The 23,097-nt window shown below is 40.6% G+C and overlaps 1 protein-coding gene across 3 annotated transcripts in view; it reads left to right on the top strand.

The window, feature by feature from the left end:
- Window positions 1–23,097, top strand: part of Kif13b (kinesin family member 13B) — a 170,163-nt gene that overhangs the window by 107,440 nt on the left and 39,626 nt on the right. For all 3 annotated transcript variants that reach the window (XR_012441576.1, XM_074055244.1, XM_074055243.1), the window contains 14 exons: window positions 1,168–1,338; window positions 2,885–3,042; window positions 4,092–4,224; window positions 7,281–7,427; window positions 8,025–8,054; window positions 9,390–9,489; window positions 9,975–10,101; window positions 10,814–10,869; window positions 12,568–12,692; window positions 13,963–14,139; window positions 16,593–16,685; window positions 20,234–20,386; window positions 20,882–20,959; window positions 22,222–22,275. Coding sequence is in view for 2 of the 3 variants with exons in the window: in XM_074055244.1 (XP_073911345.1) it covers window positions 1,168–1,338; window positions 2,885–3,042; window positions 4,092–4,224; window positions 7,281–7,427; window positions 8,025–8,054; window positions 9,390–9,489; window positions 9,975–10,101; window positions 10,814–10,869; window positions 12,568–12,692; window positions 13,963–14,139; window positions 16,593–16,685; window positions 20,234–20,386; window positions 20,882–20,959; window positions 22,222–22,275 (1,602 nt within the window). In the remaining variant the exon portion in view is untranslated. The remainder of the gene's footprint in view (window positions 1–1,167; window positions 1,339–2,884; window positions 3,043–4,091; window positions 4,225–7,280; window positions 7,428–8,024; window positions 8,055–9,389; window positions 9,490–9,974; window positions 10,102–10,813; window positions 10,870–12,567; window positions 12,693–13,962; window positions 14,140–16,592; window positions 16,686–20,233; window positions 20,387–20,881; window positions 20,960–22,221; window positions 22,276–23,097) is intronic.

The following is a 23,097-nucleotide window of genomic DNA, read 5'->3' as shown; positions in this document are numbered from 1 at the left end:
TAGAGTTCCTATTTGTTGCAAACCCATTTCGTGTCTGGTATAAAGGAAATCTGCTTTGTGTGATTGTCTGTGTTCCTATCAACACTTGCATTTGTGGTCGCTGCAGTGCGTGAATTTATGCCACATGTTTAGCTTCATTTTCATTAAACTTATTTAGTAGATGTAGAATAAATCATATATCATGTGGGAAGTGACCACAGGAAGAATGTGGTTTCTGATGAATTGTTTGAAAATTGAGAGTGTTGTTGACCTTAATTAACTTTAGGATTTAGTGTCCTTCATAGTCAGAGGAGTCTTAATAGACTGAATTTCTGCACACACACAGAAATTCAGACTGAAATCAGCCCAAAGCCTCTGTCAAAATAAATGGGAAGAATGGTTGGCTGCCTTAAAATCTGGCATAGGCATTTGTTCTGGAGCATGGGGTCCAAGTAGGCAGGTTTCTAACTGCACTTGGCCATCCAGACTATCATCCTCTTGTCCAGTGCTGCTTTCTGGAATTCCTCCCTCACCTGCATGATGAAGGCCCTCAATAAATGCTGGCACACAGGATGGTGAGCACTGCCATCTTAATTCCCTTCCCACCCTGCTCTCTATTCCAGACCTTTAGACCCCACATTCTCAAAGTTCTCCAAAAACCACATGCTGTAATAGCATGTAGCATTTCTACAGAGCATCTCGTTCCTTCTTGTATTTTAAAATACTTAGTAAATATCTTGTTGTTTCCTGAATACTTGCTGCTTATTGGTATAAATATTAATTTTGTTTTTCATTCATTGTACTTAACTGTTGTGTTTTTGCCATATCACATATCCATGGTTAACCAAATGCATATCACCAAGTGGTGTTGATGTTCCAGGACTTTCTTCTGAATTGATGATGATGTCCTTATTAGGTTCTAAGAAGCTAGAACTTAAGTGTTCTTCAGCAGCCTCTAAGTGCTTTATTGTGTCTGCCTTTATCAGCAAGTCATTGTTTCCCTATGTCAGACTTCTCATTAAGTATTAACAGTCATGGTCACCATTTCAAGTGCAAGGACACAGCCTCTCAGTAAGTGGGATGTGGCCAGAGTAAACAAACACTATTGACAGGACAGGAAGCCACATCTCTGACTCCACTACTTCTTGGTTAATACAACAGAACAATAGAACCTTCTTTTCCCTTTAGGTTAAAATACTCCAAGCCACAGGGTTGCCACAGCATCTGTGCCACTTTGTATTCTGCAAATACGACTTCTGGGATCAGCAGGAGCCGGTGATTGTTGCCCCTGAAGTGGACACCTCCTCCTCTCCCATCAGCAAGGAGCCTCAGTGCATGGTTGTCTTTGATCATTGCAGTGTGAGTTTGTTTCCTAGCCTAGGTCAACATATAAATAAAACTAAAAATGAGCTTATTTCTTTGAATAATTGTGCCAATATATATCTTGGAATAGTTTTTTACTGGCAATGGAGTCAGAAATCAAAGTGTCAATGCATTTAACTTGTCCAAAATCAAAGTTAACTTTTGTTTAAAAAAGAAAAAAAAATGTGTGTGTGTGCTGTTCTCCAGAGGGATCCATGTTTATATTAATTAGGCTACTGGAGGAATTGAATGAAAAGATTAAGAAGCTAGTGTTTTAGTGAAAATGAAGGTAACAGACAAGAAAGCTCTTTATTGAGCACCTGGTGTTCTGAGAATCTTGTGACTCTGGTCCTTACCAGTTATATTTAACCATAGTACATTTTTTCAGGTGAAGAAACCATGGACACTCTGCCCATGTTACAGTCACTGCCCTGTGGCTAGTAATCAGCAGAACCTGGCCTAGGGGGGTTCCAGAATCTTTGGGCTACTACACCACACTTGATTTACCTCTTTCTCTCCCTCCCTCTCTCCCTTCCCTCCATCCTTTCTTCCCTCCTTCCTTCCTTCCTTCCTTCCCTGCCTCCCCCCACCCTTTCTAACCTGTATAAAACAAAAGATATATTTTTAGTGTATTAAAGGTGATCAGAAAGGGTGCGGAGAGATGCTGCCAAGAGATGGGAAGTTCCATGACTTTATTTAATTTTGCAATTAAATCTTAATTGCAAAAGAATGTCTTATAAAAGATTGTGAAAATTTTTACAACTTAGGCTTTTTTTTTGCACTAGTGATCATCTCCTTTCCTATTATTTGAGATAGTTAACCTCCTAAAAACTGTGAAAAATCATTTTTGTAACATACTACTACCTATTGCATATAGCGGCTTTTATATCAAGCCATTATAAGTCATTGTTGTAATACTTAATATGATTACTTTTTTGTGGTACCGGGATTTGAACTCTGGGCCTCATACTTACTAGACAGGTGCTCTACCACTTGAGTTACTCTGCCAACTCTTTTTCATGTTGGATATTTTTGAGGTAGAGTTTCATGAACTATTTTGACCAGACTGGCTTAAAAAAACCCGTGATCCTCCCAATCTCTGCCTCCCAAATAGCTAGGATGACAAGCATGACGCACCAACACCTGGCTTCTATTACACTTTTTAAAAAAAACTCCCCAAACCCGGGGAGTTATTTTTAAATATGGGCATCAAACAGTGATCCTCTGGATCTGTGCCTCCTGAGTAGCTAAGATTACGAATGTGAGTCATGTGCCCAGCCACACTAGACTTTCAGAGTGAAAAGTCTTAAAATTTTCTAGTTATGGTTATTTTTAAAGGTGAGAACCTCAGTTCCTCTAAGCATTCATCATTGGTATGGATGACAGTTCTGTTCTGTGAAGACACTGTTTTCTACTTCTTTCTTCCCTTATGTAATTAAGTACATGATTAAGGGTTAAAGGGAATGATGAAAGTAGTTGTGATGTAAGTAATGGTAAGATTACCAGCAAGTTTGCTGTTCTGTAATTAGCTGTTGTGTTTCAGGAGTTCTCTGTTAATATCACTGAAGACTTTATTGAGCATCTTTCGGAGGGGGCACTGGCGATTGAAGTGTATGGCCATAAAATGAATGACCCTCGGAAGAACCCAGCCCTGTGGGATTTGGGAATCATCCAAGCAAAAACTCGGAGTCTTCGGGACAGGTGAATTTCAGATGTCCTTCAAATTCCACATAAAGTTTTAGAATGTTGTTAGAGATTAATGCTGTCGTTTATATGGGCAGCCATTTCCTGAGCATCACCAGGTTCCGGGCTAGACCGGGCTGTCTCCAGAGCATTGCTCTCACAGCACAGTTTCCTTAGGGCAGTAAACTTTGAAAAACGGTGAAGGAAGTATGTAGGTGTTTAAGAAAAACTGGTGAGATGAGGGCTAGGGACGCACATGGCCCTGCCCAAGTTCAATCCCCAGTACTGCAAAGGGGAAAATAGAACTAGTGAAATGAATTTTTAGAGAATGGTCGGTTATCACTGCAAATTGTCTCTAACTCATCAACCACTGAGAGACGGATGAGATCTACTGGGTGAACAGTCTCTTTTTGGGTGGCATTAATGATGGGATGCATAGGACTGTTTGTTAACTTGGAAGAAAGAGTTAAAAGGGAATAACTGAAATAGAAGATGTTTTTACTTTCATCTAATTGTAGACAAGAACCAGATTTTCTTTCTTTTTTTTGCATTTAGAAAGTTTTAGCAAATCCTAAATTAGAAGGTGACATTTTTTCCTTAATTCTTTTATTGACCTGAGAAAGGATACTTGTCAAGTCACTGGAGCATATGGCACAACCTTTATCTGTCTATGAAAAGAAAATCTCTGAACTTGTTTCTGTACATCTGAGTAGAATGTTTCAGTTATTGAGTAACCATTTTGAAAAAGATTTGTCCTTATCATATCTTTCTGAACAAAATAAAAGTGCCACAGACTAGAGTTGTATCTCATAGGTAGAGCACTGTGCAAGGCCCTGGGTTCAATCCACAGTGTCTCAGAGAATCCCATTTCTAGTTATGATATTAAGTTAGTTCAGCTTTGTTTTTCATTGTATCCACTGGTATATGCTTGTATGATTCTCGTTAAACTGCAGAACATTCCACTGTGTTGTCTGTCATTTTCATTGTTAAGTCTCATGCATACAATCCTAAGCTGCCCATATAAAGGAGAAATGTATAATTTCCCAAGAACCTCAATTGTTTCCTAGGTGGAGTGAAGTCACCAGGAAACTGGAATTCTGGGTTCAGATCTTGGAACAGAATGAGAATGGGGAATACTGCCCTGTGGAAGTGACTTCTGCAAAGGATGTCCCAACAGGGGGAGTCTTCCAACTCCGGCAGGTAACAAGATCATGAATGTTCATGTTGGATTCTTTTTTTTAACAGAAATGTTGATAATGAAAACAAGATTGGCCAAGCCCATTTCTCTTGTTAAAATTATCTCTACTTCCTGTGTGTTTTCTTTTATTGTCATGAATCTTGCTATTTATGATACTTTAAAACCAACTTCTAGTAGGGTTGAGAAAAAAATAAGCTTTAAAGGAAAACTTAGAACTGAATAGTAGGACATAATGCAAACATTTCAAGCACACTAGCACATTATTACTGCAAGGAGGAGAAGCAGGGCAGAGAGAATTAAACAGTACAGGGGCTGCCATGCTGGGGCTTAATGCTGGCCCCACTGTGTCCTGGCTGTATGCCTGTGAGCACCTTCAGCATCTGCTCGCCTTCACCTGGAATATGGAACCAATGATAGCATCAGCCTTATGGGTTTCGTGTGCGAATTAGAGATGCTGCATATAAAGCACAGTGCTTAGTACATAGGAGGTGTTAAGTAAAATGCAGCTGAATAGATACAAGTACATATGTGTTGAGAGGTGACAGTGGTCACTTTACCCCAGGCATGTCTGACAAGTAACAGTGAGAGGAAAAATCCTAATAAAATTAGTATAAATGATTTGCAAATCGTCTTTTTGCTTTGCACTAATCTACCATTTAGTAGACTACTATACCCTATGAGAGTTTCTATAAAACAATAATAAAATATTAGATTAGCTCTAGAAATGGATGTTAAGAGCATTCAGAAAAAAATATGAGGAAAGGTTAAAGGAAAGAGAATGTTTGCTTAAATATTTAAGTTTCTGAATGTTTTTGGAGGAGGAGGATGATAAATACTTGCTTCTGATCCCAGAAAAATGAATTTTAGCAGCTGTGTTCATGTATGGGCAAGGAATTAAGAGCAAAAGGAGATGAGTTGAAATTGCAGTATGACATATATACATAAAATAGAATGCTTAAGGGTGTGAAAAACATCTTTTTCTGGGAATCTGTTAAAATATGTGTGTGTCTTCCTTGACTGCCTTAGGAATTAAACTACTGGAGGCCAGACCAGATGATCGTCTACAGTTTAGTGCCAATTGGATATTTAAGTGTTTGTCATACTTCTGACAACCTTTACTGGAAGTGTTCAAAGATAACTTTGGGTTGTTAGCATAAGCTTTTATGAAGAATGTGTGTCTTCACCTGGGTACTGAAAAAGTCATGTAAAGTCTAGATAGGTTTTTCTTTATACATAGAAAGAGTAAAGACCTTAAGGCTAGAATTGAGTCAATTTGGGTCACGTGTATAGGAATTGGAAAGCTGGAAGAGATGCCACAGAGGCTTATGGCAGCTGGTTAGACGGCTGTGGATACAAGGCTCACCTGAGTTTAGTATGTGTGACAATAGGGATTTATTGCTCTTGAGGAGGAGGATGGCAGAGGACAGCTTTTAGCATGTGGAAATTGCTGTAGGCAACCAGTAGTCAACACCAATGTTATAAGCTCAGTGTTTTGGTTAGAGTTTGCTTTCCAAAGCTTTTCCATGGACAGCAAGCCATTCCTGACCTTTGCTCCCTTTTCTCACGCTAAACACTAACTCCTTCCTCATTGTCTTATCTCACCTTTTATACATCCAAAATAGGAAAATTACCATAGCTAATTGAAATGATTAAACTATTTTAGACTATTAAAATGTCTTCTGGGGAATATTTTTCCACAAAATGTCTGATGCACAGTCCTTGGAAAATATGAAATCAAAAGGCGTCTGTATTCCATTCATTCAGACGCAGTCTGATAATTGCCTAAGTGGACTTTCCTGATCATGCAAAGCTCTTGAGACCAAAAATCTTTTGGAAGAGGTTAAGAGGAATTGACCTAAAACTGAATATTCATATTGCGTTTTTCAAATGCTATTTTCTGTTGCTAAGATTCGTAAACCAAATGTGAGGTCAGCGACTTAGGAAAACTGGGAATTTTTTTCCAGTGTTACTTCATTGTAAATATGCAGAGTCACATAGGATTTGTTCTAGAAAACCTTCTTAAGTAGCTTCTTTCTGATCAGTTCGTTTTGCACTTCAGCTTAAAATCATCTTTCTTATTTCTAACTCTGCTTGTGTGGTTTTTTTTTTTTTTTTTTTTTTTTGTGGTACTGGGGTTTGAACTCAGGGCCTACATCTTGAGCCACTCTGCCAGCCCTTTTTTGTGATGGGTTTTTTTCAAGATAGGCTCTTGTGAACTATTTGCCTAAGCTGGTTTTGAACCATAACCCTCCTGATCTCTGCCTCCTAAGTAGCTAGGATTACAGGCGTGAGCCAGCAGCACCCCGCTGATTGCTTGTTTTAAAAAGTACACTGTATACTGACTTTGGTAATTGATTTTTAACTTAATATGCCATATATTTTTCTGAAGCAGTATTTTAATGACTATATTTTATTATATATGCCACAGTTCAAACAGTTTTAACTGTTGTACATTTATGTCCAATTTTTTGTTATTCTTCACAGTGCTTTCAGATTATTTATGATGTGCATGATTATTTACTTGTAGCATATCTCTAGAAAGTTGAATTTCTAGGGCAAAAGGATACTTATATTTTTGAGTCATACTGCTTAGAGAAAGCATGTATCAGATTAAATCCCTGCCTCACAGTGTTTGATATTGCCTGCTTCATCAAACTTGGGCAGTATTGAAAATTGCCCTTTCCTATTCTAATTGCTAGTTTAGAAAGTGAAAGTAAAGTGTATCATGCTTATTTCAATTTGTATTTGATTGTCAGTAAGTTGAACATCTTATTAGAGAGCTGTTTGCATTTCCTTTGTAGGAATGATTTAAGGTTTCCTTATTGAAGAATTATATGAACCATATCTTTATTCTGTGTCTTTCTGCTTGCTTAGCAGTGAAGTAAGTTCTCCTGACTTGTTTTGAATTTGTATTTTAGTGTTTAACATTTATAGGACAGACAAATTAGCTATCTCTAAAGTCAAACGTTTTTCCCAATGTCAGCCTGTAGGGGTCTCTCTAAACCAAATTTTTGGAAATGAGGAAACTGATTTTGAGACTCCAAATTTTCTAATGCAGGGGCAGTCCCGGCGAGTTCAAGTTGAAGTGAAGTCTGTTCAGGAGTCTGGGACTTTACCTCTGATGGAAGAATGCATATTATCCATTGGCATTGGGTGTGTGAAAGTTAGGCCACTCAGATCCCCTAAGACTCAAGAGACATTCCACGTAAGTTTTTATGCCTGTTTTGTGCTTATTGAAAGACGAAAGCAGACTAGAGTTTTCTGGAGGAGCCCGTCAGAACACTGCTTCTGGTGAACAGTTCTGTCAGAACCTCTTCTTTTCCTATGATGTCTCCTTCAGTGCATTGCATTCATGTGGAATCACCTCGGCAGACTGTTACTGGCTTTGCCCTGGTACATGGTGAGCTGAGGGTTAAAACCTCTCAGCCTGGCAGACTCCACAGTGCCTAGCAGTGATTAACCTCCTTTACATACCTCCTCTTTCCCCCTGCAGAAACCTCCCACTGGCTTGTTAAAGACTCTTTGCCAGCAGGTGTTTGATTTCCCCTGGTGAGTGGGACTGTAAGCCCAGCAGGGAAAGCATTGTACTGGTTCCTGAAAAGGTCAAAGGAGTGCTCTTCACTTTCCCTTGAGAAGCTTCCTGACAACTGTAGAGCTCAAAGTGAGGCTAAGGGTGGGTGGGCCAGGGTAGTGTATTAATTAAATTAGAAGACAAACTGGGGAAAGATTCAGATTGTGCAGGTTAGCCTGATTCTTGGATAAGTAATTATTTTGGTTCTACATAATATATTTATTCTTTTAGGAGGAAGAGGAGGACATGGACAGCTACCAGGTAATTGAGCACCTGTTAGCCTCATCAAATCAGCTTGATTAAAGTACATAATTACACAGTCCAGGACCTTGCTCCATTGTCACTTAATAATTAAACAATTTGGATTCAAATACTGCTTTTTCCTAAAGTAAAACAGATTAGGGAACAAGTATTGTTTTGCATCCCATGGAGGAGATAGCTTATGACAGGTGTCCTTTCCCACACTGGAGCTCCCCAGCAGGCTTTTTAAAGGGCCCTGTTTGGACTCTCTGTCTTTGAGTGGTGTCTCATCCAAAGCCAGTGTCAAGGTGTTTTACATCTTTGAAGTTGAGTCTCCCTCAATGCCCACTTCCTGGAGGCATCCAGGGGTTTTAGGGGGTCCCCCACTTTCTTTTCTTTTCCTAATATGCTACATTTTGTTTATGTCAGTGAAGTTTCATCTTGTTAGTCATCAGGACTGACTGAGCAGTTTGGAGCCTGATTATGTCATTCAGTGTAGTCACTTTCCTGGCTTTGCATCATTCTAATTTGATAGAAATGTCTGCCTTCCTATAAGTCACTGATAAAAACATTGTAGCAGTTGGGTTAAAGCAGAGTCCTATGGCACAACAAGGGAGACTTCTTTTAAGTTGACATTCCATTAATCACTGCTCTTTGGATGTGATGTTTTAGTCCGCTGTAATTTCACATAAAGTAGATGCACTGCACGTTTCTCCATCCTGTCCACAAGAATGTCATAGGCTATTTAGTTAAGTGCCCTAGTGAAATCCAGATACAAGACATCTGCAGCATTCCACTGACCTACTCAGTCTCCTAACCTCATTACAAAAGGAAATGAGGTCAGATTGGCGTGCTTGCAGGTGTTGACTGGTTGTGTTGTCTGTCAGTAACAACCCCTGTCCTTTTGCCTCACCCTTGTCCCCCAAAATACACCAAAATGAGAGAATCTAGAAAAACACGTAGAAGGCAATAGTTACAAAATTTGAAACATTCTTCTGATGGTCCCGAGGAATAGAAACCAAGGATTATTGAGTATAATTTGTGAGTTCTGTCCAGTGAAGAGACTGTGTAGAAGATCTTCATTGCTAGTGGAGTTCTACCCCTTGAGCCATTAGAAATAAAGTTGGTTCTATGTACCAAAGTATGCCCTTTCACAGAGAGATCCACACTCTCTTTCTGGGACAGAAAGAGTTTATGTCCTGAATTGCTAGTAGAGTCACTGGTGGTACTAAGAAAGAAATTACTGTGTAATGCTTATATTTTAAAATCATGTTAGAGCAAGGTAAGGTAGAGTGTCAATCTCAGACATACTGTCTGGACATTACATTGAGTGTGACTTCCCTTGTGTTCTTCCAGGATCGGGATTTAGAGAGACTACGTAGAAAATGGCTTAATGCATTAACAAAACGTCAGGAATACTTGGATCAGCAACTGCAAAAGCTTGTCAGTAAACCTGGTAGGAAGAGCAAATGGAGTATTTCCCTCTCCCCGTACCAGTGCAGAGTTAACCCCCGTTGATAGCCACCTAAGTTAAGAGCTAGCTGAATGCATCGGCAGTGGGGGTGCAAGAGCAGAAGCATGTCACTCCTCCCTTACTGCACCACACCCTGTCCGGTTGTAAAAATATCCCAGTGTGATCCCTGCCTGGTCCTCCACAAAGTCAGAATATACATCGTCCCCAAAATAACGGGAAGAAAGCTTCTTGTCCGAGGTGTCGAGAGTGCTGATTACCAGCACACACTGCTGCACTGTAGACCTTGAATTGCAGGCAACCTCTCTGCAAGAGTCCAGCCTGCTCTCTGGGTTAGAGTCAGTTCCTTATGGCTAGTGAGCACCTGCCACCGGTAACTAAAATGTAAGCAGAGCCAGCGTTTTACTCAGGACAGACATGGAAACAGCATGGGGGATATCTGGTTCTGATCCTCCTTCCTGATGTTCTAGATAAAACCGAGGATGATGCTGACCGAGAGGCTCAGCTTCTAGAGATGCGGTTGACATTAACTGAGGAAAGAAATGCAGTGATGGTCCCCTCTGCTGGCAGTGGCATTCCAGGGGCACCAGCAGAATGGTAGGACTCCTACGGTGTGTCTTGTGAAGTTGTGAGTGCTCCTAAGCCCCTCACTTTGCAGCTGACTTCTGCATGTGCTGCAGTTAGTGGTAGACAGTAATAATGTGAGGATGCAGTTGTCTAAATTAGAGGAACTGTTAAATTATTTCATAGCCTGGTAACTATGGCCCAAAACCGTTTTATGAAATAATATTATTATTGGCCAAAGTAAGATTTCTGAGAACTTTAATCAATATTTAAGTACCACTGCACTTAGCATTAAAAATAGTTAATACGTTAATTACTTGGATCATTCATTCCTTAAAAGAATGTTCCATCATAAGAAGATTGCATCTCCACCAGTTTTTGGTTTTGTTACTGGCTTAAACTGCACTGTCAGCATGTGTTCTCTGCCACTTGTTAGAAATTTAAAAAAGTAAGTTAAGGCACATGGAGCCTGCAAGTATATTATTTAATGAAAAAGTGTAAATGGGGCTTCATAATGAACAGGTGTGTGGGTAATGTGCGAATGAGTTCTGGTGTCTGAGTACAGGAAACAACACCTACGTTAAGTCTCTGTGGCATCTCTCATGCCAATGATAGTGAAGCCAGTGCCCAGAGTCATTGTTGCCTAGACCTGTAGTAGCAGGGAGTATGTTTTAGGGCTGAGTCCCAAAGTGTGTGCTACTGAGTTGGCTGTGTTTGAAGTGCCATTTTGTCCTTCATTTTTTAGGACCCCAGTGCCTGGGATGGAAACCCACATTCCTGTTATCTTCCTTGATCTAAATGGTACGTTAGAGGGACTTTCTGAGAAACTAATGACTAAAAAGCACTTAGATTCTAACCAAGTGTGTCGTCAGGCAACCTGTCATCCTGAGGTCAGAGTCAGGGTGGTATGTGCCCGCACACTTGGATGCTAGACAAAGACTGAGTTGTTTTGTTAAGTCCTATTTTTATAACAGCAGCAGGCTGTTCCATTATGATGCCTTCTCACATCTCATTGCTACAGCCCCAGTTCTGTGAGCATGCTTTGTTTTTCCATCAGTTTAGTAAGGTAATATTTTTCTGTTCTAAAAATATTTTTGACTTTGATTCTTAAGGGAAGACTTCTCTTTGGAAAGGAGTAATAGCAGTACTATGTAGCATGTTTTCTTTGCGTTGTTTAATGAATTTCTCACTTTTTCTGTGAGCTTTTGTGTATTCACTTCTGCATTGCCTGGAAAAACAACAATAACTGTTGTTTTCCTGACACCCCCCCCCCACCAATGTCCTCTGCCTGTAGGAGGGAAAATAGAAAAGGAAAGGTCAATTAAGGAGCTAAAAATAAGTTAAAAGTCAGCAGATAAGTTCCTAAAACATCTACAGGAGAACTTTGTAAAATTAACTCCCCTAAATAGACAAGGTAGGATGGCTTCAGTGACTTCTTTCTACTGAGCAGAAAGTGAGTTATGATGTCAGAGGTACTCAACATCTCATGTTCCTGAGCTCACATATATGGCAGGTTTCTATGTGCACACAATTAAAGTAATACTGGGCCACTTCCACTAGCTGTCCATACACTGAGGTGGGAGTTGTTTGTTTTTTAACTACTTTATAAAACTCTTTTAATTTGTTGGGCTATTGAACCTTGGAGGCTGAGGGTGACTCTGGCCTTTTTTTTTTTCTTTATTGTGTGGTGTAAATGCCACAAAAGATCTTACAATATATCAAATCATACTTGAATTCACCCCTTCCACCATCCTCCTCTATCCCTCCCTCCCCCCATTCCTGGATTCTTATGTTAGGCTTCCTAGATAGGTGAGTGGTATGTGTGTGTGTGTATGGGGGTGGGAGTGATGCATAAAAAAAGTGGGAAAATGAACTTTAGCAAGATCTATTAGCCTGGATATTTGAAGAGATGATCTGGACTTTGTTCAGCACTATCCACATTTGAGGTCTTCCCAAGTCCGTTTACTTTTGGTGCCTCTGTACAAACTTACTATGGGTGGGGAATTGAGAGGGCTGGACTTGGGACTCAGTGACCACAGCACCATGGTGCAGTTTCTAGCTAGGGCCTCCAGTTTCTGGCTCATGTAGCCAGTCCATCCTCCTGTTGAACTCCATTTTTCAGATAATTAGAATCATTTTCACTTATTTCTCATTTCTTTACTGCACTAAAAGGGGGGAAATTTAGGTTGCAGTCCTATCATTTGCATTTATGAGCAGACCCTGAGTAACTTCTTAGGTATCTTGACTCACATTTGCCCTCCATGTAAAATAAGGTGCAAAGGGAGCAACTTGGATAAGATAATTTCTTGAGGCACTTTGTATATATATCTAAGATCTGTGAACTCTTAAATGGTCGTAATTGGTGGCATGTAAGATTTGCAGAGCAAAAAGCAAATGAAACTTAAAGCAGAATTTTATTAATAAGCACATTGAAATTTAGTAGATGGGGGTTATGCTTGAAAATGATCTCAGTGTTTAATGGACCCTCTTTGCTTTCAGCCGATGACTTCAGCTCTCAGGATAATCTCGATGACCCAGAAGCTGGTGGATGGGATGCTACCCTGACTGGGGAGGAGGAGGAGGAGTTCTTTGAGCTGCAAATTGTGAAGCACCATGATGGAGAGGTAAGCCGACAAGCTGGGGACGGTCAGATAAAAAGTAGTTTCCTCAGCCTTTCCAGGAGTCCTTTGAATGGTCAGCAGATGATCATTTCAGTGCTTATATTTTTCAACATATGGAAATGGAAACCTTTCATTATGAATTCCAAAAAGAGTAGAGCTTGGCCCTCACATTCTGCCTGTCTGCCTACCCACTTCCTTTCCTGGTGAGGGTTCTGAATCAGTCTGGACAGCCTAGGCTGGCAGTGGCGCAGGGCTGTGTTCTGTTCCCAACCCTGAGAGGTGGCAGTCAGTGCTGCTGAAGTACAGGGGACTAGCAGGATGCCACCTTTGCATTGGCTTTGAAATTCTTTCAGGGAGACTTCTTTTGAAAGGAGAAAAAGAGTGCTGGTGGTGCACTCCTGTATTCCCAGCACTCAGGAGGGTGAGGCAGGGGGATTGTGAGTTTGAGGCTAGCCTGGGCTACATAGCAAGACCCTGTCTCCAAAAAAAGAGCAAAAGAATAGATAACGGCAGTATGTGTGGTGGAATCTCAATTTTGATGTGTAGGGGTTATTCCCTAATTTTGACTATGCTTGAAAAATTATATCAAGTACTTCAGGAACAAAAGCTGATGTGTAGCCATCATTTAGTGATGTTCCTAATATGCAAGCCTTGAATCTAGCACAAGGGAACACTCACTCACCCTGAGCTGCATTCTGTTAGGATGGCGGGCCTGCCCTCTGCTCCTTTACCAGTGTCAGTTGTGATGAGAAAGGCTGCGGGACTATTCCAGTCTTAGAATTCAAGGACCCAGCAGCTAAATGCAGTTTGTGATGCTTGGCTGGGAGCATGGACAAATTTGAATATGGACTCCATAAAAAATAATAGCATTGTGTTGATACTAAGTTTCTTGTATATGACAGTGGTCTGCAGCTTGCTCAAAGGTGGTTCAGCAAAAATAATAGTATGTGAGCATGCTTTGTGATAAAGACAGAGAAGCAGTGGTGGGCACATGTTCACAGTGGGTGAATCTTGAGGAACGATATACAGGAGTCTACTGAAGTGTTGTAACTTTTCTTGATCTTTGAGCATTTAAAAAACTAACAACAAGCAGCCGAGCTGCTATCATGCCCTATACTTTGCAGGCTAAGGCGGTGAAGGCCACACCCTCACATTCCCTCATCTTTTCACATCATTCTCTTGGAAGAACTTCAGCCCAAGCAAAGATGGTTTCCTTGAGAGTGTCTTTGTGTTTCTGGAGAAGAGAGCAAAGTGCTGTCTCCTGTCTCTGCAGGTGAAAGCAGAGGCCTCCTGGGACTCGGCGGTGCACAACTGCTTCCAGCTCAGTAAAGGCACACCTGCTGATGAGCGCATGTTCCTGATCGTACGTGTGACCATCCAGCTCAGCCATCCTGCTGACATGCAGCTGGTACTACGTAAAAGGATTTGCGTTCATGTTCATGGCCGCCAGGTAAGGCAGTGACTTTGACCACATGTGTTACCGATTGGTCCAGGACCATCATGCTAGCCTTCAGATATGGCCTATGGAGCTCTGAACTTTGCTTTTCCAGGTGTCTGTTCTGTCCTATCGCCATGCTGCCTCAGTCCTCAAACAGGCCATCCCCATCTGCTCCCAGGCAATGTGAAATTGTCATGGAATCTCTCTGAAGGATGAATCACAAAGTACAGTCATTCTTTTGGGTGCCTCAGAGTCCTGTCAAGGGGATGTTCAGTGGTATTGTTGTTGCCTTTTCTTCTGGGTACTGCAAGATGAGGTAGTTCCTGGCAGATCAGCTGTCACTTCACTAGCATGGCTGCTTCCCTTCTGTTTGTAGACTTTCTTTTCTCTGAGCCTTTCATTCATCTAATTGGCTTTGGGATAAAAGGTGAATAGGAAATAGTCTGTGTCTTTAAAGAGCTGAAGTCCATTGCATGCGTGGGAACCTTAGTAGACACCTACTCTGAGTTGAGTGCTGGGATGAGGACAGAGTGCAGACCACATTGCTGAGGGAGGGCTTCAGAGTGCAGGGTAGCCTATGAGCTGGCACTTAACAGTGTCAGGGGCCGAGGTGGCTGCTCTCCAGAGAGGAAGAAATATGTGTGCAGAGATGGTGAAGAAGGAAGAACAGGGCAGCAGAGGGTTGTGAGAAGTACAGAGTGGCAAGGTGGACCACAGATACTGAGGAAGGTGGCTCTCCATGTAGTTGCTGCTGGATTATGGAGGACCTTGTGTCACATGAAGGGTTCAGTTGAAAAGTTCTAGGTAGGAACTTAAACTCTTTCCATTACTGGTTTTGCAAATGTAAGGATTTGGGAGGTTGGTTCTGGGGATCTTTGTTAACTGTCTTACCTCCCTTTTGTGAAGCATTCTCAACACAGAGAAAAACTAGTACAGACGAAAATAAATCTTTTTATTTAAAAGAGCACAGTCATGGTTGACAGAGTCCTAGATGTAATCTCCATCCCTAAAAATTAATCTTTAGTTCTAAATGTCACACTGATATCAATCTTTGAAATGAAGACTGGCGGTAATGCTGTTAAAATTGCAGCTCTTTAGCTTGCCAGTCCAACATCAATAAAATCCAGGTCATGGGGTTAGCTGGAGATGTATATGGTGTGTCTCCCATTCACTTTCACCGTCTTCCTTTTCTGAGAAGTCTGGAAGGGACTGAAAGAGACACACTGTTCTCGGGGAGCATCTTGAACAGTAATTTTCCATTTCTGAATTAGCCATTCTTGTTGCCAGGCCCTGAGCCCTGGTTGGCATAGCCAGCAGCCCTGTAGAGAGGGTGCACTGTGGAGTGACCACGTTCTTACAGGTTGTTTTTAACTGTTGGGGCAGTGAGTTGCCACGTTTCTTCCTTGTTGAAGTATTTGAGGCATGCAATTTTTACCTCAATCTCAGATATTTCATTTCTGTAAGTTTGTTTTTTTTTTTAATAGCAAGGACAAGGATTTCCACAAGAGCCTAATATCTGCAAGTCATAGTCACTAATCCCATACAAGGAATAAACAAAATAGTAAAGTATCAGTAGCTTCCGTACCACCCTCTAACACCCATAAAGAAGCTGTGGCTGTGCACTGTAGGGCCAAAGTCAATGCAGTAAAGGGATGAAATACATGACCTCTTCACTTTCTGAGAGGTTTACATGTTTTAAAATTGAAGATCACTGAAAGGAAATAAATTAAAGTAGGATTGTGAAATTAAGTATTTTTAAGATCAGATGGCTTGATTTTTCTCTTCAGGGGTTTTTGCCTTCCCTTTTGCTTGGAGAGAAAGGCTCCAGGCCTGTTTCCTACTCTCTCTCCTCTTTATCTTTATTCACCAATTGTATTCCGCCCCCATCGCTGCTCTCTTCAACCTCTGCAGGATGTTCAGTCTTAGCAGCATCTCCAAATGAGTCATCCATGCATTAATTCAACAGTCAATTCCTAACTGTGCAAAGAGCACAGTCAGCATAAACAATGACCGGGCACTCTTAAATCATTCTTCATAACGATCTTGCTTTGGTCAAGAATTTAATGCCTGAACTTGTCAATATTCATGGTACAAGATGTCCATCGTACTGGGGAAGAAAATAAGCATCACCAGTCCTTCTTTTACTTAGAAGGTCATTTTATGGTGTCTTGTTTCTGTAGCATTGAAGCAGGTTTATCCAGATGGCCTGGTGGCAGCTTCCAGATTTTGGGTCTGTACTTTTCACGTGTCAGGTACAGGACCCATAACACATCTAGTCAGTATGTCTGTGCAGTGAGACCAAGTGGAGGAAACTGTTTGGTGGTAGAATTTCATGTACTTATGTTGGAAATAGGCTGTTTTCATTTGTTCACAATGAACACAGGATCATTTGCGCTATTTGTTTTGCTAATGGAAACACAATTTTTGAGAAGGGAAACATTACTTTCTATTTCGTTTTTCTCTAGGGTTTTGCTCAAAGTCTCCTAAAAAAGATGTCTCATCGAAGCTCTATTCCTGGCTGTGGAGTGACCTTTGAAATCGTCTCCAATATTCCAGAGGTGAAAGATAAAATATGATTTGCATTTACTAAAAATAAACACTTAGAAAGAGCTAAGTCTCTAAGAAGTCACCTACCCACGAAATTTATATTAAATGAAAATGTTTATTTAGGGAAATAGTGTTGATTTTTATTTTTTGTTTTCTTTTTTCTTTTTCTTTTTTATTCATATGTGCATACAGTGTTTGGGTCATTAGTGTTGATTTTAAAAGGAATTCCCTAATCTTATAATACAATGTGCCTGTGGCCTTAAAAATTCTGGTTTTAGTATTCTGTTAAAGAACTGTTTTTTTTGAAAAGCAGCTTAACGCCTTTTTACTTGTAGAAGAAGGCAAATGATAACAATACAGTGTTACCCACAGAGGGAAGTAACGGAGCCTAGTGTAGAGATGCATTTGATTTTGGAATCAAACAGAAATCTTGTTTCTGTCACTTTTTAACAAAGTAAACTTGCATAAATTACTCTGAGCCTAATTTTTTTCATTTGTTAGGGGTTAGTAATACCTTCTCCACAGAGTTGTTTTTATTTTTATTTATTTTTTTTTAAAACCAATATTTTATTGCTCACTTAGTTCACTGAATCTATGTAATTATTGGTGAAAAGTCCAATGGGAAGGTTCAGTGATTAGATGCTCTCCCTGCCTCAGCCCATCCTCTCAACATAGGATTAGATAGAAAACTATGGCTTTTGCTGGAAGGACCCCCAGTAACTCAGAGCAGTTGAACCTTTGGTCTGTGAATGTTCAGGTGATAGATTTTGGACTACAGCTAGTATCACCCATGGGTGAAAAAAGAATGTGAAGTCTAGTCTACACATGTAGAATTTGGGGATGACAGTCTGGGTTAGAGAACAGACAAAGAATCAACGAATGGAAGTAACTGGCAAAACTAAGAGCACCAACTTTGTAAGAAAAGATATATCATTTTGGATTGTGTTTTACTGGGCACAGAGTTGTTTTTAAAGATTAAATGAGACAATGTGTACAAAATGTTCATATACTAAGCATTAAATCATAGTTACTGTTATTGTTACAATGACTATTGATATCACTACTTTCTCTTTTGAATGAATTGAGATATTCCAAGGATTCAGACAGTGTACCTTAAAACATCCCCAATAGGATGGAGGCTGTCACTTGTAGACAATTCCTGATATTTAACCTGAGTTAGCTTTGTTCGCTCAGCTGGGTTTGGAGCTGTTCCTTGTAGGGCAGGAGAAGCGAGGTCCACAGAGGAGGACTATTCTGAGGAGGATTCTGCAGGAAAGAGAAAGAGGAGTGGTTTCATTGTCCCACACTCACTGTCCAAACAGGGGGAAGTGAGAGGAGGTGGAGACTGAAGTTTCTTGGGGAGCGGAGACCACAGCCCTCTTCACACTGTCAGCACCATGCCCTGATCTTCCTTCCAGGCCCTGGGGTTTGTGGATTGATTCTTTGGGTATTTATCACACAGGCCATTTTTTGGAAAGAAGCAGGTAGATTATATAGTGTTTAGATTTTGTTCTGGATCTCTTGTATTGCAAAATACCTTATTTCCAATAGCATCAAATAGTAACTAGTTCTTTCCTAGATTTTCTAAGTTAGATTTAGAAAATACACATTATCTAATTTTTTAATTTAAAGCCTCCTAAACATTTAAAAGTTGTGTGCAGAGTTGAACTAACTGTGAACTCTTATGTCTAAAATCCATTACTCTGCTTCATTCACTGTTCTTTATAAGATTGAAACCAGGTGTATGTATATGTTTAGTTAGAGACTTACTATTTATTCTCTGGGTTTAAACATTTTCTTTTTTTTCCAGTTGTTTTGGTTCTTAATGCTATAAATGGCTTGACAGCAGTTGCAAAAGCAATGACAGTTGAAATAGACTGTCTCCCTTCCCTCTCCTTTGTCCCCCTTGTAGTTTTCTTACCCTCTGAGAAAGTGCTTTTACTTTTCAGGTGATACAGTTGCTAGAAGGGAAGAAATGGGGGAAATCAGCTTAAAGATAAATATGCCCTCACAGGATTGGGCTGTTGATAATTAGCTAAGCAGTTGGGTTGGCAAGCATTGTTTTCAGATTATCAGATTCTGATAATAATGAAAGAGAAAAAGTTTATTGTGTACACAATGAAAATATTCCAAACCTCCCTTTTACAGTTTTTTTTTTTAAAATAGGTTTTGTAATATGTGTTCCACATTACAGAAGCCACCAGAAAGAAGTGGTCCCAGGCCCAAGAGCAACAGTACATAGTTTCTGTCTCTCTCCTTACAAAACCAGGATCAACTCTGTTCCCTTTAGACACTGGACATATTCTTTGTTGGGTGTGAGGAGAATACTCCTCAGGAGCTAAGACCTGAGTTCCCCTCTCCCCTCCTTTGGTAACTATGGAATTTCTCTCGCCATCTTTGAAATGAGGGTGATACCTTCTGTTCACAGTTACATAAGGTTCAAAGGAAGGACTGTGGGGACAACGTAAGCCATTTTATAATCCTCCCACATTTTATCTAAGACTCATCTACATTAAAAATCTTTGAAGTTAGAAGGTCTTATAATTGATGTTATCTTAAAATTAATTGGCAGTTCCTCTCTCTTAGTTATATGTAGAATTATGTTTCTCTTCAGTTGATGACATGTATTTGTTTATTTATTTTGGCAGTACTGGGGTTTGAACTCCATAAGTTGATGGCATTTAAGACGCAGTGGCAGACTAATGTGCATATTTTGTTTTTTGCCATTATTATAAGAAACTCACAAGTAAAGAAGCTATCCTTGAGAAGAGCGATTTGTTATAAAAACCATTTTAATATAGTAAACAGTTGCATTTATAATACATTAATAAAGTCCCTCCTGATTGGTGGGTTTCTCATTTATATGAATGTCCAGCTCACATCAGAGGAGTGGGAAGGGCTCTATAAGAGAGCACATGAGTGAGAATTTGCCTGACTTCTTCTTTCTTGGTGGGCTCTGAGCCTTTGGCACTGCCACGCCAGCATGAGTGAGGGTCTAGACTAGTATTAGCCATTCTGCATTCTCAGTGTGGGACCACAGTAGGGTGCTTAATAATGGCTCAACCCTCACCCTGCTTTCTACACCCTCCTCCATGCTGTATCTGTGTCCTACTAGAGTTGCTGGGTCCCCCTCTTGTCAAGCGGGTCAGCCCAGCTCCTCACTCTCTTGTCCCAGGGGTGATAGGGTCTTGTAGCATTGTTGTTATGGAACTTGCACCTGGATAGCCTACAGAATCATTTCGGATGCTAGTCAGCATCACTGACTAGTGATACTTTGTGGGTTTTTTGTAGTAAAAATGCATCAGGGAACAATTGTGTTAAGAACTGTCTTTTTCAGCTATGCTAGGTTTAATCAGCCTTTCGTGCTCACCTAGTCACTGTTTCATAATTTCTGTGGGAAAATGCATTCTGAGTTCCAAAAGCTGAATGGAATTTTGGACTCCATTCTGTTTGTCAATTCAGAATTTGTGTATGTTTTGGGTGTGCATACATCTAGCAAGCTGCTATAACACTTTCTTCTGCAACATATATAGTTTTAACGCATCTTTCTGTTATCTAGGATGCCCAGGGAGTAGAGGAACGAGAAGCATTAGCCAGGATGGCAGCTAATGTTGAAAACCCAGCTTCTGCTGACTCAGAGGCATACATTGAAAAGTACCTCCGGAGTGTGCTGGCTGTGGAAAACCTCCTGACCTTAGATCGCCTTCGCCAGGTCAGCCAGTGGTCAGCACAGCTGCTGTGGGTGCTAACCCAGCCTGACTCTGTGCTTGACTTTGTGGACTTCCCCAGTGCTGTTTCTTCTGAACTTTGAAAAGTTTAATTAGCTTTGAACAATCTAGAGCGATGGTAGTGAGCTTGTTTTGTCTTGTGAAGTCATAGCCTGTATTTATTTATTTATTTATTGGTGAGACTGGGGTTTAAACTCAGGGCCTCATGCTTGCAAAGCAGATGCTCTACTGCTTAAAGCTACACTTCCAGTCCATTTTTCTCTGGTTATTTTGGAGATGGGGGTCTCATGAACTGTTTGCCTGGGCTGGCCTTAAACCACGATCCTTCTGATCTCAACCTGCCATGTAGCTGGGATTATAAGTGTGAGCCACAGGTGTCCAGATGTAGTCATTATTTAACAAATGAGGAAAGCCTACTTAGACACTGCTGCTTTGGGGACATGTCTCTCATGTTTTCCCTCCGTGTGTCTCAATCCCAGGAAGTGGCAGTGAAGGAGCAGCTGACGGGGAAGGGGAAGCTGAGCAGAAGGAGCATCAGCTCTCCGAGCGTGAACAGAGTGAGCACTTCCTGCTGCTGGCCCCTCTCTTTCTTCTTGCTGGGATAACACTCTGCACCCTTCAATCTCATCTCAACTGCTACCCACTTCCCTGCACTGATTCAAGTGCTACGTCCCTGCCCCATCGCCCTTGTGCCCCCTCTGCCACTATGCCCACTGCTTTGGGAAGGGAATCACCCATCACCAGAGGTTGCCCATCCTGTGCGGGTCACATGTCCCTCATTTGTCCTCCATCATCCTGGCTTGCCACACACTGTGCGTGTCACGATTGCATGTTGAGCAAAACCCAGATAGCTGTGTGCCTCTGGCAAGGAACTCATCTTCTAGGCTTAAATTAATTATTTTTAAACTGAGAAGTCTGGAGTAGGCTTACAACCCATCACTTAAAGTCCAGCTGGGAAAGTATGAATGAGTAAAACAAGTTAGATTTGTTTCATAATGGTGGCTTAAATTTGTTGATTTTTTAAAAAAAAAATAGCTGCAATTGATGTTGCATGTTAAAGAGAATAATTTTCTTTAAGAAATATGTTTGCAACTCCTAGATTTGTCTCTCTTCCTCATTTTTGCTAAAGATGTGGATATGAAAAATATCACACTTTTTTCATAAGTGCTCACCAGGATAAGTCACAGGACAAGTGCACAGGAAATAGCAGCTGCCCCATAATCGCAGTGTTCGAGAGGAGAGCGAGTGCCAGGGAGTGTTTCCCGCTGGGGAGCCCATGGGCTGCAGCAACTGCTGGAAGACATCACTGATGATCTCAGACCAGAATGCAGGACTACTTTCAGACATGTAGAACTGCCACTTGAATTCAGGGTCAATTTCTTCTCATTCCTTTAGAAAATGATATATTAAAATATACTGATTTGGTATTTGGGATCCTGTGGCTTAACAGGAATTGTTTGTGAGTTTACATTTACTATCAATCCTCAGAAAAGGGGCTCAGGCCATGACAGGATTCCAGTGGCCCAGCCTCCTTTAAGTAGAAAGGGGAGGAGGGTCATCCGAGGAAATGGCTCCTGCTCAGGTCCAGCGAGGGCTTGTCTCAGTGTAAACCTGACATCCAGTCTGACACCAGCCTCTCATTATAAGTCATTGGTGGCCAGCTCAACGTTTTTTCAAGTCCCAAGTCCATGTTTGAAGCCTTGGACTTGAGAGCCTCACTTTTGCCATACTGCTTGACTTGGTTTTCAGAGACCTTCCTTCCTAGACTGTCGCTCATGCTTCTAGCATGGAGGACTCACCCCTCTTTATTTCTGCACAGTTGTCTGGAAGCCGACAAGATCTCATCCCATCGTACAGTCTAGGCAGCAACAAGGTAAGTGTTTATAACTATTTCTTTCAGTTTTAGGCCGATTTCTCTTTCAACTTTATCTTCTCAAATCTCTCATGTTACTTTTTATTTATTTTTGCAGTACTGGAGATTGAACTCAGGACCTTGTGGCTACTAGGCAGGTGCTTTACCACTTGGGCCACACTCCAAGCCTTTTTGACTTTAGTTTGTTTTTCAGATAGGGTCTCACACATTTGCCCAGCTCAGCCTTGATTTGTGGTCCTCCTACTTTTGCCTCTTGCTTAGGTGCAATTACAGGCATGTACCAGCATCCCTGTAAACTTAGTTTTCTTTGAGATAGGGTTTTGCTAACTTTTTGCCTATGCTGTCCTTGAACCACAATCTTCCTCCCACCTACCTGGGATTTCAGGTGTGAACCTCTGTGCCTAGCTTCCCGTGTTACTTTCTCATGCCAGATTCTTCCTGAGAATCTGAACTGTATCAGATTTATTGGAAAGCATCAGAGTTCATTTCTTTTAATCTGCCACTTAAAATAAGGTCAACTATATCCTTTTATTACTAGAATTAAAATGTCTTTTGCTATAGGTCATATTTGTCTACAATATTCCCATTTTTGTAAAATAAAAGATTTTATTTTATGATTTAAAAAAAGCTTTTTAAATAGTGAAGTAGTGATGTAATGATTGAAAGAGTTTATGAGTAATAAGAAAATTGTACCTAAAAATTAATACTGCTTGTTAGAAGAAAGAAAAATAAGGGAACAGAAATTTTGCTAGTGGAATTTATTTATTTCATTGTTTATATAGCTTTCTTTGTGTGAGAGGTTTTTTTTTTCATTTTTTTATT

Source organism: Castor canadensis, chromosome 14 (assembly GCF_047511655.1).
Source record: "Castor canadensis chromosome 14, mCasCan1.hap1v2, whole genome shotgun sequence".
Taxonomy (NCBI): Eukaryota; Metazoa; Chordata; class Mammalia; order Rodentia; family Castoridae; genus Castor; species Castor canadensis.
Note: the sequence above shows the minus strand (reverse complement) of the source record. Positions and strands in the feature narration are given on the sequence as shown.